Source organism: Patiria miniata, unplaced genomic scaffold (assembly GCF_015706575.1).
Source record: "Patiria miniata isolate m_02_andy unplaced genomic scaffold, ASM1570657v1 HiC_scaffold_13, whole genome shotgun sequence".
In the NCBI taxonomy this organism is placed as follows: Eukaryota; Metazoa; Echinodermata; class Asteroidea; order Valvatida; family Asterinidae; genus Patiria; species Patiria miniata.
The window spans coordinates 8655814-8679360 of record NW_024037051.1 but is presented as its reverse complement, the minus strand read 5'-3'; the positions used below and the strand labels follow the sequence as shown (position 1 = coordinate 8679360).

The window sequence follows — 23547 nt, the reverse complement described above, 5'->3', positions numbered from 1 at the left end:
ACATACAACAGTCCAAACACATGATGGCCAAATTCTGACTTCACAAAACTCCCAAAACAGAAACAAAACCAAGCACAAAAATACAGGAAAGCACACAGACACATTACATTGCAAGAAATAAAAAATAAACGGTGATGCAAAAATGTTAATTTCAGTACAAGTCAAATAAATTGCATATTACCACGTACAATGTACCTATGGTAACATTTTTGGATCACCATTTACATTTTTTCTACAAGTACCACATGCATTTCATTCAGAAACTAAAATGATATCTGTTTATCAATCAATGCTTTAATTAACATATTTCATGTATGGTATGATAAGTTGATATAACAATACTGACTTTGAATTTATATGTGATTACATGGAATGTGCATTATTATACAAAAAATTCAAGACATAAAAATAATTCATACGTAGTTTCAATGTTGAAAATTTACATTGCAAAAGCTACACGCCAAATATTGCTATATTTTCATATAAAAAACCCGCATACCATATATATGGAAACTTTTTGTTTTTACCTACGTGTACACTTAAAACTAGAGTAAAATATATATTGCTGAAAACTGAATACAAGTCCACTAATATAGAAATATTGTAATGTGTTTTCCTCAAAAATTACATCGTCGCATCAGTGCTACAAGTCGTAACTCGGATTTCTAAAATATTTAACTTGTGGGGGCACCATGTAAATTTTGAATTGATTTGAAACATGCAGAATTTAGTATATCGCGCATGTTTCAAATCAATGAAACCTTTACACTGTGACACAAAAGTTTAAAATTGGAATTATTTGAGATGAGAGAAATCTGAGTTACGAACTTGTTGCACAGATGCAACAACATAATGACTACATAGTGTAAACATCGGTGGGTAAAAACTAAGGAGAATACAGAGAAACCATTATAATACAAATATCACCTACATTATAAACTGTACATTTTGGACAAAAGTTTCCTGATCACTTATTAATCAGTCATGTAATCAAACAAAGACTTTTGAACATTTTGAAGTTTGCTTATCTTTCTGGTGCAAATATTTTTAGCATTTAGTAGTAATAACTAATAGTAACTTAATGGTTTTCCGAAGCACCTCTGCAGTTTGACGAGGATCATCAAAGAAGTCCATTTCTTTTTCAAAAACCCTTATTCATGAAGCAGCATCATGCTACTAATTTCATTAAAATATTCTAAAATGTCCATATGAGCTCTGTAAAACATGGAATAACGCTAACTTCTAAACTCTAACATTAATATTTCTGTGCGTACAAAAAAAGTAATATTTACATGAGTTGTAAACCCAACCCAACTAACTACATTAAACTGATAGATGGGTATGTTTAAAAGACTGAGAGCCATTTTGTTCATTAAAATAACATAATTCTTGCAAAGAAGTAACTTGGCATAACTAACAGTATGTAGGTGAAATCCTTCTTCAAATGATAATATTCAAATTTAACAACGGAAAGGTTGGCAACTGATTAAAATCAAGTCTCAAACAAAATGCTTGTCATAAGTAATATATTTTGTTATGCAGGATTTGTTTAACAATAAAAGTAAACTAGATGCTAATGGAGAGATTGAGTGTGATTGAATGTCAAATGGACATTAGTGCTGTTTATACTCGGATTTTTAAAACATTTTCTATACTGACTAATTCATTTTAAAAAAGTCCAAATTGAAATATTTGTTTTGCTAAATAACAAAACTTGGTACCCTTCTCCTAATTACTTCTACTTTTCCAATTATCAACAGAGGTAACTGGAAAAAAAAATTTGGTTCTACTGAAATCTACCAAACTATCTGCCAACTTCTAGCTCTAACCATAACTCTCACCGTTACAAATTAATTTACGCGATAACAGTTTTTTTCTAGGTTTGACATTTTGATCACACCATGCAAACAAGCATGCTGGGTAGGAAAGGTAGGTTTTCCATCACAAATACACCAACATGAAACTGTTATCAGGATCAACTTTGTCAATATACACGACATCACCTGGAAATGAAGAAACAAAGAGGGAAGGAACGGACAAGGATAAAAAAAAGGGGGGAAAACAGAGAAAAGGAAAAAGTCAATCTTAGGACGACGGATAAAACTTGACACTGAGGTTAGAAGTACACATTTTTTTCTCAACACGTTTAACTCCATTGCATGCAAACTCCAATTCTGAATTTGTGTTTCTGGCTATGGAAAAAGTAAAACATGCAGGAATGCTGAATATTTTGACAACTGATGGACGCATGAAGTCCATTTTTGAAGATGTTGCAGTTTTATTTGAAATTATGACAACATCTAAACATGCACAATTTGCTGTATTAACCTCTTTTTTTTTTGGGGGGAGTGGGTGTTTTTTAAATGAGCCTATAATTGCAACCAATCAAGCTTAAATGTTGACATAAAGCATGCAAAAGCGTAGCACAAAAACTAAAAAATGACTTTAAGGTTGCCAACATTTCACTGATGATTTACATGCCAAGTTTATGAAAGCAATGAAATTCATGATTTGAAGTTCAAAAAGGGAAAGTTTGAAATAACGAAAAATTAAATCGTATCATAACAGAGAAGAATTTTATTAGTACCATCAATATTTCAAAATGTTTGTTAAAAGCTGGATCAAACTTACAATTCTGTATCTACAAATTAGTAAATAAATTAGTACAAAACAGATCTGCACATGCTACAAGATAAATTCAAGTGCTAGATTATTAATTTTTTTAAAGGGTGCAATCAAAATTACAGCATACAATATACCGTAAGCAGTAAAAACTCAAGCCAAATTAAACAGAAGCACAATACAAAAGTAACAGAAAAACCAAACCCTGCTACCTCGTAACTAACATACATGACTAGTGTTATGAACACACACAAAAAACCCATTATGTTTAGTTACAGCACTTTTTTAAGGGCAGGAAATTATGAGCCTTGAAAAGCGAGACCTGTTTCCACGAAAACCTGGACAATATCACATTAACTCACACTCATAAATTTGTCCATTAGCGTTTACAACTGTGTGTGAATTTGTCCAAATTTTACAGGATTGAAAATGCAGCTCAATTTAAACACAAATATACTACAAAACAATTCTACTACTGCAAGCAAAAATAATAACAACAGATTCTGTGAGTACAGATTTGGACAGAAACTGACAGTTAAAGGAACAGTTCAGGTCACATTGATAAAACCACCAATACACTGTGCTACAGGCAAACCTCACACCAGAGATAAAGCAAAGAATTAAGCATGCAGTTAGCTTACAAGTCATCATCACTGAGAGAAGCAACGGTGAAACACAAGGAGTTAATCTGGTTCTTAAGGATGAGCATTGCCGATTTACCTTCAACGATGAGCTCCCCTTTGGTAGACACCTCGCCGGCTACATTCACCGCCTTGCAGGAGTAGGTCCCAACATCCTCCATGGATACAGTTCTAATCAGAAGGGTGCAGACGCCGGACTGGTCATAATCCATGGAGACCTTAGGGTTGAGTTTGATCTCAACCTCGTTCCTGTACCAAGTGATGTCAGGTTCGGGATTGCCGAAGACCTTACAGACAAAATTGACGCAGTCGCCCTCAATGCAGCTCATCCGTTGCAGGGACGTGATGAAAATAGGTGGGTGCTCGTCTGGCTCTTTCTTGTGAGCCGGCTGTAAGAAGAGGTCCGCTTTGGAGATTGCCTGACCGGCCTTATTGGTGGCTTTACAGGTATACTCCGCATCATCGTCACTCAAGACTTCTTGGATGATCAGAGAACCGAACCCTTCCTCTTCGCTGAACTCAATGGTGAAGTGTTCGGTGGGCTGGATCTCCTTCCGATCTCGGAACCAAGTCAGGGTTGGCATGGGAATGCCGCTCACCTGGACATCAAACTGGACAGGGTGTCCCCGAATGATCTCCATGTCGACCATATCCTCGACAAACTTGGGAGCCTCTGTGATCTCTTCTTCCTCAACTGGAACAATTTCAGGTTTTTCTGAAAGTGTTGGAGGCAAAGCGTTGGGTTTTGCTGTTAGTAGCGGTTATGTGTGTGGTTAAAGCAAATGTGCATACCGTATATACCGATTGCAAGATGTTGTTAGAGCAGTGAAATTAAGCTTCTCCATTACCATAGTAATGTGACTGTGCCATCGTCCAAAAGCTTTTAAAAGGCTCCAATGTTTTTATATATTGTGAAGTAAAAAGAGACTTCTCCGAATATCTTCCTCTACCAAAATACATCGTCATTCTATTGCATGTGAGTAATAGCAACCTCCCCAAAGCATTACCTTGAACTATTTTGTATATGAAATTTAATGGAGAATACTTACACCATGTACAAAGCAGTCTGTAGTTATATGTGATGTTATTAAAGCAGTGAATATGTTGAGCGTATCGAATAGTTGTTAAAACGAGATGAAAAAAATATAAATATATATAAAATATATGAAAAATACATACTTTCTGGAGCAATGAGCATCTCAGCCTCCGTTTCGGCACTTCCAGCCAGATTGACTGCCTTGACGGAGTAAGCGCCTTCGTCCTCAGCCAAGACATCTCTGATGGTCAGAGTACATGTTCCATCCTCCAGTTGCTCCATCTTGTAATGCTCATCTTCTGGCAACAGCTCAACGTCATCGAGGTACCACTTGACCACTGGCATGGGCTTCCCAGTCACCTGGCATATTAGCTTGGTCTCGGTGTGTGTTGTGATTTCTTGAGGTTTAAGGGGCTGGACGAAGGTTGGGGATTCTAGAGGCTTCTCAGGAGCTGCTTCTTCCGGTTGCTCCTCTTTAGGTAAGACAGTCACTGCGATGTCTACCTCATCAGTCACACGAGGAGCCTTGTCTTCAGGGACAGGAACCTTGAACTGCACCTCTGGTAGCTCCTTGGGAGCTGCCTCAATTGGAAGCTCTGTTTCAGTCCTCTCAAGAGGTGTTTCTAGAGTCACTTTAGCTTCAGCATCCTCTCTAGGACGTGGAATGCCAAACTTGAAGCCAGCAGAAACATCCTCTGAAGTTCGCCTCGGTCTGAGCTCATACTCTGCTTCCTCCGATGAGATCTTAGCTGGTGTCTTCTTCTTCTTAAGAGGGATCTTCACTTCTACTCCATCAATGATCTCGACAGCCATCTCCTCTGATACCTCTTCCTCCGGTTGCTCTTCTTTAGGTTGTTCAACCTCCTTAGAGACCTCTTCAGAAGACACCCTGATCTCAAACTCAGATTCAGTGGAGAACTCCTCATACTCCGGCATGACTTCTTGGAGGCTTAGTCCCTGACTGAGAATGGGTGATGGCATGATGACGGCACCAAAGCTATGATCTTCCATATCAAATTCTTCCTCTGATATCGAGGGGGCTTCACTGGTGCTGATTTGCTCCGTATCTCTGCTTGGCTGCTCAAGGAGATCCTGCTGGATGACAACTTTGGGTGTTCCTTTCTTTACACTCAATTCTGAAGGAAAATAAATGAGGGGAAGGAGTTAATACTTGAAGGTTTGCATGGTCAGCAATTAGAGTGAGTTTGCCGTTGCACCAAGTGACAAAAAAATTCTTTTTGTGCAGTTTTTTAAAGAAAATTTGAAACTCAACTTTTACTTAGGCTAGATTTACAAGGTAATGACAATCTTTTAAATTTCAGAAAATGCTCTCTTGAAAACTTTATAGCAGCAGTGCCAAAATACACATTACACAGTACCAAAATACAATTTTCAAATGCCTCAAATATGCATGGGTCACTAGAGGGGCCTTGTATGAATATTCATGATTTTTGTGTAAACACGTTATTTCAGTACCTTCCTCGATGATGATATCAGCTCTGCAAGTGGCCATTCCAAACTTGTTCTGAGCCTTGCAGAGATACTCAGCGTCATCTTCAGGTTTGGCCTCTGGGATGATCAGTGACGCATTGCCTTCATCATCAGCAACGAGTTTGTGATGATCACTTGGTTGGACCACCTGCATGAACAAACACAGAATTGTCCATATTGAACTAAATACAAAAGACACTGAATTTTAAAATAACTTCAAAACTATCTATAGGGTGAGCAAATTAATCTTGAGTAATGAAGACTTAAAACAGCATTTGGCACAGCAAATACAGAATACAGTACTAGCCTTCATGTCGCAATTTCAACTTGTTTCCAAATGTTAAGGAGCACTTGTCAGAAGTTATTTTATGCATAGATGTAACAAAGACTGGAAAACTTCACTACTGAAAGAATTTCTTATCATCCCAACGAGCAGCACCATGATATTTACTCTTAAACAGGCACCTGACAATATTTAAATCAATGTGTTATAGCTTTGGTAGGGTTTGCCTCCCATCTTTTCAAATGATCTTCAATAACATTTTCTGCAATTGGTGAAACAAGAGTTTCTTATTTTAAATCAGACCATAACAGAGACCAACAGTAACATCAGAAATCTACAGAAAGCTAAGTCTGGTTTGTACATCATGTATTATCTCAAGTAGTACCTTGCCATCCCTATACCATGTGACCTCTGGCAGTGGTGACCCAGTGACCTTTGTGACAAGTTCAGCCCTCTCCCCAGGTTGAGTCTCGACATCTTCTGGTGATTTCAGGAACTTAGGGGGTTGGCCTTCAACCTCTGCTGGGGTCTCCACCTCAGAGCGAGTTTCAAAGTCGCTTTCTATTTCACTGGTGACCTCGGTGGTTGTCACATCTGTTGTTATTACAACTTCTTGGGTCTCATCTGAAATATAAACCCCCAATTTTTCATTTACAGCATTCTCATCAAGGGGCAGATATGGTTGGCATGGGAGAGTACTTGTGTGTGACAATAACAAAGAATTACAGGTGCGTAGGATCATTTGCCTGATGTACTTTTTTTCTTTAAAAAAACCAGCTCAAGTAGCTCATTGCCAATTATACATTTTGAGAAAACAGAGAAAAAAAATTCACATTTTAAAATTCAGAAATTCTCCTTTAAAATTCAGCAATATCAAAATGACAATTTTGAAAAATCCATCAAGTCATTTAGTTTGTGACAACAAATGGCATCAGTCAACAACGTGCATACCTCTCTGTACAGTGAGTTCAGCTCCACTGATTGTCCTCCCAGCGATATTCTCAGCCATACAGGTGAAAGTTCCCGAATCGCCCACTACCGTCTCCTTCATGGTCACCCAATACTTGTCTGTCCCATCAAAGCCGATCTCAAACACATCGCTCTTGGTCAGCATGATGTTATCACGGAAAAAGGAGACCTCAGGCTTAGGACTGCCACTGATTCGACACTCAAATTTGGCGACATCGCCTTCTTTGACAGTTTGAGAGACCAGAGGTTCCTCGAAACGAGGAGGTTCAGGTTCCTCTCCTGAAGTGGAATTGAAAGACCAGTCTTCAATATTTTGGACAACGGTCAAGTCCGTCTGAAACTGTTGTTAATATTCATGCATGAAAGTAATATTTAGAAATGGTTTAGTAATGAGTGGTGTCTAACATGCTCTACTTTTCTATCTAATCTTTTTTTTATTATTAAGGTACCTGTACACTGTAACAGAATTCAAGAACATGAAATTGTCATTTATTAGAAATGCATCTATCGATTGTTGTCCCATCCCTTACCCATCAAACAGACTTTCTTCAGACTCACTGGGATTTTTCACTCACATTCAGTGACATGATTGACTGATGGTCTCTTGTCTAGTCCCTGTAAACCCTTATATATGGACTGATGACAAATGTTGTGAGGCAGTCAATGAGATGTCCCACCAGACTAACAAAGCCAATCATAGGCTTGTTAGTCCACATCTATTGGTACGGTATGAAGCAGTTATCAGGGCCTTCTGCTGATATTCAGTCGGTGACTTTTTTTTCACCTTTAAATAATGGCGTCTTTTAGCAGGAAAGAGAATACGCCTTTTGCAAACTTTTTTTTTCACAACAGCACTTTGGATTTATCTTAATGGGACAATTGGGCACTGAATAGCAGTGTTTGTCCAGAAAAAAAACGTAGCATTACTGTAACATTATTATAGGGAACTTAAGAATTTCAATATTAGATCCAGACATGATCTAGAATTGCTCCCCCCTGGGGAAGGGTTGTAGACAACAAATCAACAGGTGCATCACAATCAAGACACAAGAAAATCACCTGCTGTCAGAGACTTCTGGACTTCCCATGTCTCAGAAACTATCCACTCGGGTTTGGAGAAATCAAATGGGTTAGAGGAGTCATGCAAAGTTGGAGAGAAGCAGACTATCTCAGACGGAGGTGAGGACTCTTCGAGAGCATGCATTGTGGACAGAATCATCAGACTATCGAGACTGAGTCCTACACACATGTAGTGATGAGGGAATGAATGACTCTCATGCGGTCATGTTAACGTGGTTAATGGGGAGGGGTTATGTCGGGAGTGGAAAAACATGTTCGTTGATGACTTGTGAAAATGAATTTAACTAAACCTGTGAGTTTTCGTAAATGTGACCGGCTCCACAAAAAAGGGTATTTAGTCGCGCTGAGCATTATTATGTAATGGCCCACTCAACATTGAGAGGGTGAAAATTTCTTCAAAATGTGATTTTAATTTTTTTGTCATGAATGACATCTTTAATACCTACAGTTTTAAGTTTCATTCACAGAAATGTTGATTTTGATGAACAAAGTGGAAAAAACGACCATTTTGTGTGCATCGTTCTGTTGTTCTACAACAAAACCCTTTTTTGTGGAGCCTGTCACAAATATGGAACTTTTTTTGGCTTCTGGCAAAAAAGTCCACTGCAAGTCTTAATAAAAGTCAAGTACAAGTCCTTTCACAAATCCAGTCACAAGAAACAAGGGATGAACAACAAGAAAGGGAAGCTTTTTTTGTCACAGTTCATCTGAACAGCTTGTGACTTGACTTGAGACCGAGTACTTCAGAATGACTCACACTTAGATGTAATTTCTTTTTTGGCGCAAGTCATCAATGAACATGGAACATGCAATAAAATGTTGATTAGTTGGACTGATGTTATCGGCAACGGATATGTGATGTTGGAAAATGTTATGTCAGATGTCTAGACAAAAACTATGTCTACAAAAGGCAATTTATTCAGGCTAGCCCACTCAGTTCAGCACATTCAGTTTCTAAGCATTTTTGCAAAACTTCTATGCTCGATAAAAATGTCAGATTTTGTTGCACAATTCACATAAAATGTTTCCTACCATAGTAAAGAAATCTTAAATCAGATCAGTCAGCAAAAATGAAAACAACAGGTGATATTAAAATAGAAACAACACTTTCAGCATATATGATCACTCATAAACACAACATCTCTTGGAGCTCAGATGTGCATGTTTGAAAATGTGACAAAAAATGACAATTTATACTTGATTATTCTTTTCACTGCAATCACAATCCACAAATGACTTACTCACAGCAACACTTAAACGCACACCAACAATTAAAAACAGGAAATATTGTCAGAATGAGCCTCTACTCACGATTGACTTCAAGAACCACAGTCGCTGAGGCTGACCCCTCCTTGTTCCTTGCTTCGATCCTGAAGATACCGTCATCGTCTGGTTTGACATCCTTGATCTCCAAGGTCAGGATATAAAGATGGACGTCAGCGTACATGCTCATCCTTCTCCTGGACGTCTCTTCGATGGGCTGGTCGTTGTGGAACCAGCAGATGGTGGGACGTGGGGCAGCGATCAGACGGAACTCAAAGACCACTTTGCTGTGACCCTCGTCGACGCGTTTGGCTTTGGCTTTGGACATGAAGGCTGGCTTGATGCCTTCTGGTTCTTCCACAGTTGACTCCCTACAATTAAGATGCAGAAATACAATATAACCGTAGTAATTAATGGAAATTACTGAAACTATTACCGAAAGACATTAAATTATCAGGTACAAGTTGAGTAATATGTACTTTGGTTTATCAGCTGTGCAATATGCAACTTAGACTGAATTTCAATGTTTGTTTCAACAATTAAGTTGACCTTTATTGTAAATACAGTAATGTTCATATTAAAAAAGTTGGTTTTATTATTTTTCCAAAAACTATTCACCTGGAGAGACTCTTCCTTGAGACTGGTGTGTGGCTGCTGTCATAGCTCTCAACATCCGACAAATTAACTATAAAATAAATTTGATAAGAAAAACACTTTAATGCTTATTCTCTTTGAAAGTGTGGAGTGGAGAAATGGAAATGATGTGGCATTTGGGGTCTGAAATGGAGTACAGGTTAAGTTGAACACAGAAATCAAATTATCAGCATGGAAATGTTGCACTCTCTTGGCACCATTATTCTCAGGCCTATACATGAGACCCAAAAGGATCTTGAATTTGTTGTCAGTCATTCTTATAGGATGCATTGTATGTAACCAATCTCCAGACGTGCAAAAAACTATGGTAATTCGGGCAATTCACAATGCAGTGCACCACCAAGAGTTTGCCACAGAGAGTTAATTTTTCCCAGTGCATTGTGGGAGATGGTTGACAAATTTGCAGTGTGGGACATTTGAAACTTTTCTTTTCCGGTCAGGAGTTTCGTAAGCGTATAATTCAAGTATCTGTTACCCTTTCCTTTCCCCTTTATCAATATGGCGTGTTTTGAAAGGCGGCAGGATGCTATGCCCCAATCTATAACATATTGGCTCAAGTTGTCTTCTGACACTCATTCAAATGGGCCATGTTTTGTCGAGCGTAAACTTGAAAAATTGTCTCTTCATGGCAAACTCTTGGTGGCGCACTACATTGTGAATCGCCCGAATTGTTGAGCACCCTATGTTGTTATGTGCTCAAATACACATAAAGTATTTTCATTCAAACCTTCAACAAGAAGTTCAGCGCTCGTGGAAGCCATCCCTCCTTGGTTCTTAGCCACGCAGGTATACTTCCCAGAATCCTCTGGGAAGACCTCCCGAATCATCAGCGTTGCCATGCTTCCGTCATATTCCATCTCAAAGTCCTCAGACAGTGGGATAGGGGTGCTCTGACGATACCATGCAATGGTGGGCATGGGGTTCCCCTCAACACGGCACTTCAGGGTAACCGGTTGGCCGTCTTTGCACTTGGATGTCTCCAAGGGTTCGATGAATACCGGTGCCTCAGGCTCACCCTCGACTGTTTCCTCTGCATCGGAAAAAGCGGCTGGTTTGTTTGAAACAGCGGCAGCGCAAAGCAGTTTGAGAAGGCGACAAATTACCCGGCATGGATGAAAGCATTTTGGATTTTGTGTAAAACATTATGACAGAAAGAAGGGAACATTTACCCAGCATAGATGGATTTTGAAAAAAAAAAGAGGAAAAAAAGGCCAGTATAATTGACAGTTAAGAATGTATAATTACATGATAGTCACATCAAAGGGAAAATAAGCATAAACAAAGTGTGAATTGATAATGGAAAAAAAATGCAAAAAAGGCATCACACCATAAGGTAAATGAAAGCAAGCGATTCACATATTTGAGAAGTTGGTGACCAAATCAATGAATTTGCCACAGCGCAATGTAATTTTGTTTGGCATTGAAGGAAATGCCCATATTGTTTTATATTTATATATAAAAGAAATTACAGAAGCAAATGTTTGCAGATTTTTTAAACGGCAGGGATGACATGATAAAAACAAAGACACAACCAAAGGAAAATGATGCCCACAGCAAAACGCAAAGAGTGAGGGATACAGGACAAAAAAACAAAATAAAACAGAAAACAAATTACAAAACAAGAACAGACAGTAATTAAACTACAAACATTGACTAAAAAGTCTTGTTATAAATATGCAACATACAACCCATAACATACGATCATCAGATATTAATTTCTCCATTTGCAAAGACAAGATCGAGTACAATGATTAGATCCCTGACCCTTGAACTGGTAACCCTCAAGACAAAGCAAACAAACTAACCTCCAGTGGGCAACATACTGATGTTCTCCTGTAGTTGTTCTTCCAGCTTGTCCTCATACTGTTCCTCAGTTGCCAGGTAGGTTCTCGGCACCCATCCTTCTTCCTGTGTCATCTCGCTACGAGCCAAGCACCAGTCTCCCGTCCCCTCGTCAACTACGATGAGTTTATCGCCCTCGCGCAGCGACATCACCTCTTCAGACTCGGCCAGGTAGTTACCCATGGCAATGAATTTGGTCTCGGCGGTTTCTGAAACAAGAAGTATATATACACGTAATATCTTGTGAATTATTCAATGTTCTTCAGATATGGGTATTTAAACTTCTTGGTTATTGCTCATCCACTGTACTTGTGACTGGACTTGTGAAATGATTTGTGAATTACTTGTGAGTGGATTGTGATGGACTCGACTAAATACCTGTGACTGCCATTGTGTACCAACCAAGTCCTAAGCCAGATTGAAATTCTAACATTAATTGAGCAAAAAGAGAACGCTTTCTATTCATTTTAAGAATTGATTGAATATACATCTTGTAGATTTTATGAAATGTTGCACAGAATCCTACCCGTAGCTGTGGTGACTTCCACCTCCACTGTTTCAGCGGTCTGAAAATTAAAACAAAATATTCCACAATTTTAAAGATAAACTTGACGTAAGTTTTTTTTTTTAAAGATGTTTGTTCTGTGACATTTTTTGTTTCAAGACAAGGGACAGGAAACTTGCATTGATTTGCAAGTTTTAAGATTCTTTTCAAGAAAACAATAAAAGGACTGCTAGATTTATTGATTAGCCGACTGAATGTTACCCTTTTGCTGATGACAACAGTTTCTGTAGATTCTGTAGTTTCTGTAAATTCGACCGGTTTGGCTACATCAGTTGCGTCTTCAGGTAGGGGAGCAACTTCCTCAGTCTAAGCAAGGGGAAAATAGTAAGAAAGAAAATGTGAATGGAAGACCCTGTACTGCAGTGTTGAAGAACCTAACTCATACTAATGTGCTTATTTCCTAACTTGTATTAGCAAGGAATCTGCCATCTGTTCCCCAAACTGATAATTGTACCCATGATGATAAAAATGAAGTCCGTCAGGACCCTTGGGTACTATTCAGTTTCACAGACTTAAGTCCTACCTAATATCAAGAAGTAATTAACAAGAAGAACATTGACATTCAAAAAGTTACGCCACTTTTCTTTCAAATCAAACATCTCCTGTAAAGTTACTCTGCCTGAACTTCATTTTTACAAAAATTCATTCCATTCTTCAAGCATTTGCATTTCATATTTGAACTAAGTGAATAAAAACTTTTGGAATTCCCTTCGCAAAAACATGAATGAATCAAATTGCTAGAAAGAATAAAATCCTACCACTTCTGGGGCTTCTTCCACAATGGGTTCTTTCATGACTGTGACTGGCACCTCTGGAACCTCTTCAACTTCCTCAGGTTGATCTTCTGGAATCTCCTCAACAAGCGGCTGGACTGGTTTCTCTTCCACCACTTCTTTTGGTTTTTCCTCTTCGACAACTTCCGGTTTTTCCTCTTGTGGTTGTTCCTCTTCCGGTTTTTCCTCTTCCGGGGCCTTCTCCTCTGGACGTTCTTCCTCCGGTTTGATCTCAAATTCCACTGGGAGGACCTCTTCCTCTTTAGTGACCTCTGCTGTCATGGTAACTGTCTTGCGAGTTGTCACCACCTCGACTTCAGTATCCACTTCTGTTGAGTCGTCTTCTGTGTATTGAAAGAGAAACCAAATAATATTGGAGATATAATTTGAGTTGAACATTGAGAATTAGCCAGCACAGAGAATTTTACTGCACAACATGCAATTAACAAAAGTGATGCTTTTGATAATTTTTTTTATTTATTGACTTTAACAAAATATAAAAGGGAAACACCCGAAATACAAATTTAACTCTTGTACTTCACACACAGTCGTTCATAGAAAAACGACAGAGTTGCGAGAAAAAAAAGGACTTAATGCATTCTAACACACTACTTTTTTATTTATACACATATAAGTATCAAAAGCATGCAAGATACAACTAAATGACAAATATGGGAATAGAAAATGCAGGGAGAACATAAACTGCATTCTTCCGAATCCACAGTTTATAATGTACAGTAAAAAAAACAAAAATTGCCAAACATCTACACAACAGTGTTACAATTTAATGTTGAAATCAACACACATGTAGTAAATCAATGATTATTCTTCATAAAAGATTCACAGAATTTAAAATCATGCGGTCTTAACGTACACAACCCCTATACATTTTCTCTTGCAAAAAACACCCCCTGAATCTACCAGTTTCTAACAAACTAACATAAACTTACAGATGAACCAAACCAAAACAGCCAAAACAAAACAAAACAAAAACAAAAAATCTAACAAAAACATTCTGCTGTTGGACCATCAAGAATGAAGACAAATTAGTGTTGATAAAAATAAGCAAACACTTGACCTTTTTACATGATGCTTAAAATAAGCACAAATACAGACACACTTTCAGGCAATACTACGAAAATAAGAAGCTTTCTTCATTTTGTGTAATTACAGCCTGATTTGATTTCATCAGCAAATTTCATCTGGCACAACATTGGCACAATACAGCGAAAAATAACAAAACAGTGCCCCCCAAAAAACATGTTAAATGTAATAGGGGTAATTTATGAGTAACACAGATTTTTTTTATCACACTTGATTTACAGGTGCAACATAATTAGGGAACTTTTTCAATATACTCATGCTTGCATGCCTAATATGAAGGAATATCCAACCTCTGACGATCAATTTTGCGGAGCAGGTAGCCACGCCAGCTGGATTGGATGCCCGGCAGGTGATCTTCCCAGAATCCTCCGGGAAACTCTCGTCGAGAACCAACTCGCAGACATTCTCTTTAAACGTCATCGTGAATTCAGGGGCATCCTTTAACTCAACACCATCCCTGAACCACGTCACCTTGGGTGTCGGGAAACCGGAGATCTCTACGGTGAAGGTTGCTGGCTCGCCATCCTTAACAATTACCATTCCGATGGGTTTGGTGAAAGAAGGCGGAACCATCTCCTTGGGCGCATGTTTGTCAACCTGGACTGCCAGTTCAATCTCCTGAAGAGGACGTACGTCCTCGACGTCCAGTCCCAAAGTGGTTGTTTCTCGCGTCTCAGGCCGAGGTTTGGCATCCATCGTGACTGAGGACGTCTCAATAGTGGTCTTCTTGGGTCTTGCAACCTCAACTTCGATGCCAGCGAGTTCAGGTTTAGGAGGCTGTCGCTCCAGTTCAATGTGAGTTTTCTCTCTGACTGGCTCCTCAGGTTCTTTCTTAATTTCTGTTATTTCAATTTTCGATTATAACATTTCTCAATCTATAAAAGCTAAATTAGTTAATGGGTTGAACAAACACATTAACTGGGGCAGGATTGGAAAGTTAACTTTTGGAATTTCATACAAGAATTTTTCAAATTGAGCTTTCCAGCCCTATACTGGCAGCCTCAAAATTTGTCAATGTCTTTGTTCACAATAAAATACTGATAATGTTAACAAAATTATCGAAAGGGAAAAAGAAATATATTAAGGGAAAATACAGTGGAACATTTTGTAGAAATGTAAAAATTGAGCCGAATGTATGGCTTAAGAAAGAGTATCAAGAATTTCCATTTTCATGTGACAAAATGCACCAAGAAGAAAAGTTCATTTTAGGTTAGTTTGATTGTTTGGTATCTTTGATCCTTAGCATGCAAGATAATTTAAGAGAGACTCACCTTCAACAAAGAGCATTGCTGTACATGTCTCCTCCCCGGCCTTGTTGATAGCTTTGCACACGTACTCTCCCTCATCTTCAGGGATGACCTCAGGTAAGGTCAAAGTGCATACACCATCATCAGTAGAGGTCACCTCATACTCTGGTTCATCCTTGATCTCGGAACCATCAACGTACCACTTGACGACCGGCTTCGGCTTGGCTAACACAACAGCGGTGAAGCGAGCCATGTCACCATCGGCAACGGTCAAGGTTTCGATGGTCTTGGTGAAGTGGGGAGGAATGACTTCCGCAAGCTCCTCCTTAGGAAGCTCTTGGTACTCAGCTTCCAGGAGAATCTCCTTGGGTTTCATCTCTTGGATGATTTCCTGAGGAAGGATTTCTGCTTCTTCATCTTTTGGAAGTGGTTTCTCTTCAGGCTTGGCTGGAACAGTGACTGGCGGGATTTCAATTGGTTTCTCCTCATCAACCTTCTCTTTGGGAGAGGGAGGAGCTTCTGCAAGAAGTTGAAAACTAGAGATTATTCCTGCATCAAACGTAGTGTTGACTCTAAATAGTCTTGCAATTTGCAATGCTTTGTGGCACTTATAGCTGTGATGCAAGTTTTTTTTTTGCTATGCTTGTTTTCTATAAAGTCATGATTTTTTTGCATGCAGTTTCGTCAATTCAGATTTGTCACAATTCAATGAATTCAAAATTAGAGACTCTAGCTATCAATAAACTATACTGTGACCAAAAAAATACTTCATTTTCTGTGCATTGTTTGGCATGATAATAGCAGTGAAGTATCTGAAAGCACACATCTGAAAGAGAGAATATTTGTTAGATTTAGAGATGAAGAAGTTCTGAATTTTCAGTGCATTTTTTTTACTAGCTGATGAAGGATCTACAAGCACACATCTGAAAGAGAGCCGTTTTGTTAAATGAATCGTGAATGAAGAAAAAGCCATTTCTTCTTGAAGAAAGTACAAGATAAAGATCTGATGATTAGTACATGGTAAGCATGTTAATGATAATTTAAGCACTGGTAAGACCCTTTTTATAATTTTGTCCTCAACTAAAACAAGAAAGTACAAAACAAAGATGGTGATGATCAGTACATGGTAAGCATGTTAATGATAACTTAAGCACTGTAAGACCCTTTTTATAATTTTGTCCTCAACTAAAGCATCTACTCACTACTGTAAACCAAGCATTGTTCTGGTTTACAAGGAATGTTAGACTGAGACAAGATGAAATTTTGCATAGAGCAACACCTAAACAGTAATTGGGGTTGAATCAGCCAGCTGACCACAGCAAGTTGCTTGAGTGATTAGGATATTTATACAGGTGCTTTGGTTTGAGTCAAATGATTCTGCGATAACAGATTCAGCAATGCATGAATTTATGAACCATACTATAACGGAATGCTGAATACAAGAGCCATGAAAATGAATCAAAAAGCGATGAAGATGAGAAGCAGTGAATGATGACAGGAGCTCCTATTTAACACAGTATTGTTACACCAAGTTCCCCCAAACTTGGTTTATCATTTAGGTGTCTTGTGATTAAAACAAAATACCAATATATTGCAGTTCCATTCACATGTGATAGCTCTATTTTAATGTAGTAACCCCTCACAAGATAGCTTAACAATTGAGCAATTCACCCACTATAGCCTCTAATGTACCGGTACCTGAACAAAACCCTACAAATACGTTCGTTACAATACCAACAGAACAAAGTCATAAATGAACGCATGAATGCTTTTATGCTCAAATTATTTCCAAGCAATCCAATTATTGACCTTTATCTTTAAGACTCCTTTATTGTTATGGTTCTTTATAAATCGATTTTAGGTACAGGCATCCTTGCGCAGTTTAATGAAATTGATACATTCGATGATTTAGTATGATTTTATTAATTCTATTAACTTGTGACCTTTATTTAAAAGCTTCCTTTGTAACTTGGGCCCTTTAAAACCTTACTTTGTACTTTGTGGCCTTGCTTTGTAGATCAATACAGTAAATTAGATATTTTTAAAGGAAATTCAGATTAGGATATTCAATGGGAACAAGAAAAACATATTCTTCTGCTGTGGAGGAGAATGGGTAAATTGGGTGCAAACAAGCAATGAAGCATTCAAAAGCAAGTGTGTTAATGGTTACCATGAAATCTCAAATAACACTCAGCTACGTGTTAGGTGCTACATGCTGTTAGCAAACTACTAAAACACATCGCATCAAACCTTCATTGGTGACATGCAACAGGCCTGGTTGAGCGAAGTCATCCGATGGCTCAGTCGCGACATGCTCGGTCTGTACGTTCTCAACAAGAAAGGTGTCATCAGCAGCTCTAGCAATGCACAAGTCAGGCTCGACAGTCACAGCTGCAAAGAGATCTTCCACAACCATCTGCTTTGGAGGGTTGTTACACGCTCCCCACGCAGCCTGCTCTAATACATCAGGTAGCAGGTCTTTCTGGTAATTGTTCTGTTGATTTTGTTTCTCTTCCAGGATGTTCTTATCATCTTCAGGAGCAACAGAAGTTTCAGAGATCTCGTCAGTTGGTTCAGGATATTGGAAATCAGGAGATTCATTTGCAGGCTCAACTGTAACATGACCAACAGTGCATAAATGGCTCTTGAAAACCATTGAAGTGGATGGGGTCTCTTCATACTGGGCAAAAACCTTCTGTGGTTCTCCTTCCTCGAGTACAAATGAAGCATGCCAATTTGGGTTGTCTGTATCGATGTTACTAGCCTTTAAATCAACTGGGGGCAGCTCCAAGGATGGTGCCTGTTCATGATGGGCTTGGTCAGCCTCTATGTTTGAATCAACATCTGACATGTCTGGGGAAGAATTAACTGCATCACCAGGTTCTTCATTGCTGCTCTTGTGCGGCATAGAGTCTGAGCTTCTGGAATCCTTTGAGTCCTGTTTTCCAGGCCTGGCATCTTTGTCACTGGATGATCTCCTGCCGGATTCTTTGTCAGATGAATCACTTCTCCCAGATGTCCCTGTCTCCGAATCCTCACTTCCAAAGACCTGTACGGTCAGGCGTGCTTTACAGTATGCCTCTCCTTTAGAATTCCTTGTCACCACCTTGAATTCACCCTTATCATCAGCTGTCACCTCATGGATGACCAACTCAGTGTAGCAGTCCTCAAAACTCATGGTGTTAATCTCGTACACGTCATCATCTTCACCAAGTTCCTTGCTATCTTTAAACCACACAAAGGTCGGGTTTGGTTCCCCTTTTGCATAGCACTGAAACATTGCGGCATCTCCCTCCAGAACAGTGATATCTTTGAGCTCTTTGGTGAAGATAGGAGCACCAAGTGACGGCTTCTTCGAGAAACTAGGAAGGTCTTCTGTCATTGGAGAAAGAAATGAGGGCAGACGTTCTCCTGCTTCAATAAGAGTACCACGATCAGGAGATCCAATCACAAGAGGCAGTTCAGGTTGTTTGAACTGACTCTCAACATTTCTATTTTGGATTTGTGATTCCTGTGCCTGTTCTTTCTCTTGCAAATCCTCTGGCAAATCTTCGTGCTCTTGGCCATCCTTTGTTGTCACTTCATGTTTATGTACATCTTCAGTATCAGAGCCTAATGTTATCAAGTCTCGTTTCTCCTCAGTATTATCCCCAACTGTTACAACCGCAGAACCACTTGGAGTTTTACCAATATCTATCTCAACTTCTTGTCCCACATCTACTGATTCATTATTACTTTCATCACTGGCTGAGAAAAGAGTGATCGGTTTTAATTCACTGCCTGGTTGAGAGAGCAGAATTTTTCTGTGCTTCTCTGGGGATGAGACTGATTGCAAGGCTTCCCTCGGTGTACATTCCAAGTACACTTCAACAACCCTTGGACTGTGAGACTCGGCACTGACGTTCAGAGTCAAGTGACTGGACCTATGTTCATCTTCACGTGATGAAGTAGGTACCTTAAGTTTGATGTTGAGGGGTATGTAATTCTCTCCAGCTACTGGTGTAGCTTGGTTTGGAACTTTTGTGTCTTCGGTATCCTCTGAGGAGGAACAACTTGTAGATGTTTCCTTTTCTGTTTTCATTCGAAGGACAACTTCGGTAGATTCTACTGATTTTGTGACTGGTATGTTTGTCAGGACTTCTTTCACTGAGACCTTTTTAAAAGTCTGCTGGAACACAGATGTTTCGTAGACAGTGAAAGGCTTGTTGTCATCTGGCTGTGAGGAGCTCGAGTCCTTGCCTGGTTTGTCCACCAGAATCTCTCTGACGGTGACCATTTCACTCTCAGAGGAGGATGATTCAGACACTTTAGTAGCTGGTAGAGTTGGAACAATAGGGTCAATTTCAAGATAAAGCTGGTAAGACTCGGGCCTTTCAAGCTCTGTTCCTATATCTAACTGGGATCTTTGAATTAAATCAGGCTTAGAAGTGTCATCATCATTTCTTTCATCAGTTTTCTCATCATCACTGTCGTACTCTGCTGAGGAAGAGTTTGCTGAGGAACTTGCCGATGAGGTTGTTTTCGTTGGTATAAGCTCGCCAGAGAGAGTAACTGGACCCACCTCAAGATAGTCTTCAACAACAAATGATTCTCTTTCAGCATCAGATGAGGACTCCGGTAGAGAAAACAGATCTCTAGTCAGCTCTAACGTGATAACAGGTCTATCATGGTCCTCTCCATCAGGGGAAGACCTCTCTTCAAAATTGGTTGTGTGGATCTCAATTTGTTGTTCCGGTAAATGAGGAGCAACCCACTCGAGGAATGTCTGTGCGACTGGTGGTGCTTCGTCATCAACCTCATCTGACACAGATGAATTGGAATGTTTCTTCTCTTGGGCATCTGACAAGCTTTGTTCACTTTCGTCCTCGTCAGACGTGTACTCAGCATCACTGGAGGTAGTGGGACTGGATATTGATGGAGACTCGCTGTCCCAATCTTTACCATGTACATTCTCTAAATCTCCATCATCAGATGAGATGTCAGGGCTATGAGATGGTGATTTCTCCTGTTGTTTCTGTGTATCGTCAACATCTGACTTATTTTTTGATTCAGGCTCTTGAAACTCAGATACATGTAACCTAGGTCCACTGGCCTCAAGATAAACTTCAGTTACAGAAGGAACTGGCTCTCCCTCAGAATGTTTGTTTTCATTGTCAGAGTCCTCGTCTGATGAAGTCTTAGAATCATCTGAAGACCTACCAATTTCGTCATCTTTACTATCCTCATGGTCAGAAGACGACTTGGAACTTGACTGATCAGGATGCTTTGCTGGTGCTTCATCGACAAAGTCTTCTCTGTCAATTGGTTCTGGTTCAAGCTGAGACAGTTGAGTTTCCTCATCGTTTCTATTGTCATCATCAAAGTCCTCACCTGCAGCACTTGAAGACTTGCCATCCACATCATCATCATGACTGGATGAAGACCTTGAAATTCCTTTGTCAGAGTGTTCTTCCAATGCCTCTTCTTCAATCTCATCACTTTTTATGGGGCCAAGATCAGGATGATCATGACTTTCTTTGGTAGCTTCATCCTCCGAACTCTCACCCAATGAAGTCTGGGAGGAACCTGAAGACTGGCCAGGTTTAGAATCATCTTCACTATCAGAGGTAGACCTGGAACTCGCTTTATCAGAATGGCTTTCCTCTACAGGCTCATCTGCAAGCATTTCACCTCTAGAGGAAGCTGGTTCCAGATATTGTTGGTTTCCTTCCTTTTCTTCATCATCAGAGCCTTTTCCGTGGGAAGACTTGGAAGAATCTGATTTCATTGCATCAGCATCTTCTTCATCCTCGTGATCTGAAGATGACCTGGAACTTGATTTATCAGAATGAGTTTCCTCATCGACATGTTGGTCATCTCCAGAAGAATCTGGTTTAAGATTCAAATCTTTGTCTGAATCTTCAGCGTCCTTATCCTGTGATGACTTGGAAGAAAATGATTTTGCATCGGCATCCTCTCCATCTTCATGATCAGATGATGACCTGGAACTTGATTTAGAAGACTGACTTTTATCTACAGGTGTATCTGCAAGCTTTTCACTTACAGTGGAATCTGGTTGTTGCTTTTCCTCCTTAATATCACCATCAAAGTCCTTTCCCTGTGAAGACTCTGAGGAAACTGATTTTGCATCAGCATCCACTTCATCTTCCTGATCTGAGGACGACCGGGAACTTGAATTATCAGAACTGCTTTCATCTACAGGCTTGTCTGAGAATTTGCCACTTCTAGTGGAATCTGAATCAAGATGTTGTTTTGCCTCTTTGATATCATTATTCAAATCCTTTCCCGAAGACGACGTTGAGGAATCAGACTTTGCACCAGCATCTTCTTCATCTTCATGATCAGATGATGACCTAGAACTTGATTGATCAGAATGACTTTCATTTAAAGGCTCATCGGCAAGCTGACCACCTCTTGTAGAATCCGGTTCCAGACGTTGGTTTTCCTCTGGAATTCCACCATCAGAATCCTTCCCCAAAGACCTGGAATGGTCTGACTTGACATCACCATCCTCTTCACTTTCATGATCAGATGAAGATCTAGAGCTTGACTTACTAGAATGGCTCTCTCCTGAAAGATCATTAACCACTTGTGGACCTCCACTGGATCCTAGTCGAACGGAAGAATCCTTGTTTTGATCCTTAACTCCATCATCAGCATCTGCATCTGCCTTTTTATCAGCTTCATTGTCATGATCAGAAGATGAACTGGAACCTGACCTATCAGACTGCTTCTCAACAGACCCATCAGCCAACCTCTCACTCTCGACAGAATCTAGTTCAATATAGGCATCAGAACTAGCATCTGATTCGGACAGTGATCTCTCTGCAGCCCCCTTGTCCATGGGAGCCTCTGATTCAGTAACCTTTTGTTCCTCTGGCTCTACAGCCTCTTCCAATGGTTCATTTTTATTGTCATCTTTCGACAATGCATCACTTTCAGAGTGCTTCGGTGGTTTCCATTCCTCTAGCTCCTCATAGCCGAAGTGCTTCTTCAAAGGAGATGACACCCGTTTTGGTTTCACCTCATCTTCTGGAATGGGTAACATTAATGCAAAGAAAAAAGACAAAACAAAATGCATGCAATAAACACTAACAAAACAAAAATGACTGTAACAAGAACATGTAATACATGCACGTAATCGTTCTTCCTAGCAACATTCATGCTACAAGCAACAAAATGAATTCTGTATACCGTAATAAAAACTATCAAACTTTTTTTTTCTGGAACCTATATTTTAAGCAAAATCATTAGTTTTCTTGAAAAAAAACCCATTTAAATTAAAATCATTAAAAATTGTGTTATTTTGTTAAAAGTGTTTTAATATGTTAAAAAACACATTTGTCACTGGATGTCTATGCTTACAGTGAATGCAAAACTTCTGCCAAACTCAATATGTTCTATGACAGACAGGAATCTTATTCCTTTTTATTTTGCTTACGGCTGCAATGGCTATTTGTTGGCTCAAGCCTTTCAAATATTTTCTTTTGTAAAATTTTCAAAATAATATGCTTTTTTTTCTCTCCAAATCCTTAAATAAAAAGTGCAACAAAAAGAAACAAAATGTGCATGTGACTGATTTGATGGAGTTAAACATAAGTTAAGTTGTTTAGATTTCTTTTCATAATTACACCAAATGTAATTAAATGTAATTGTTTATACTAATTCCTCTACTGACTAGAGCTACTTATGAATAATATGAGTAAGTGATGATTTTGCTATTACATCTAAGATTACTCATTGCCAACCCAACTGTTCCATTCATAGAGTTCATTTTTTTAATTGACCGCTTCTGACACTTTGTCAGAATGCTTGACCAAGTGAAATCAGATTTGAGTGGAATATAAAAATGCAAAAAGTGCATAATTTTGTGGTAGTAGTTTACGGTATTCTCCAAAAGAAAATTCTGTTTGAAAGTAATCCAAAAATTTCTCAAAAACAAACATCATTGAGTTGGTAAGGAGTGCAGAGTGATCT

At 39.1% G+C, this 23547-nt stretch overlaps 1 protein-coding gene across 22 annotated transcripts in view; it reads right to left on the bottom strand.

Moving 5' to 3' along the window:
• The window catches only part of LOC119721196 (titin-like), a 210720-nt gene that overhangs the window by 5146 nt on the left and 182027 nt on the right, over window positions 1–23547 (bottom strand). For 15 of the 22 annotated variants that reach the window (XM_038191121.1, XM_038191102.1, XM_038191119.1 and 12 more), the window contains 15 exons: window positions 17821–22602; window positions 15595–16089; window positions 13205–13563; window positions 12648–12752; window positions 12408–12447; window positions 11845–12090; window positions 10767–11087; window positions 10004–10070; window positions 9434–9756; window positions 8102–8281; window positions 7025–7321; window positions 6459–6697; window positions 5776–5938; window positions 4443–5435; window positions 3343–3978 (listed from right to left, as the gene is read on the bottom strand). In XM_038191121.1, coding sequence (XP_038047049.1) covers window positions 3343–3978; window positions 4443–5435; window positions 5776–5938; window positions 6459–6697; window positions 7025–7321; window positions 8102–8281; window positions 9434–9756; window positions 10004–10070; window positions 10767–11087; window positions 11845–12090; window positions 12408–12447; window positions 12648–12752; window positions 13205–13563; window positions 15595–16089; window positions 17821–22602 — 9246 coding nt within the window. Of the gene's footprint in view, window positions 1–274; window positions 2004–3342; window positions 3979–4442; window positions 5436–5775; window positions 5939–6458; window positions 6698–7024; window positions 7322–8101; window positions 8282–9433; window positions 9757–10003; window positions 10071–10766; window positions 11088–11844; window positions 12091–12407; window positions 12448–12647; window positions 12753–13204; window positions 13564–15594; window positions 16090–17820; window positions 22603–23547 lie in introns of those variants that run through there. The other 7 variants (XM_038191118.1, XM_038191103.1, XM_038191120.1 and 4 more) reach the window with 7 other exon arrangements.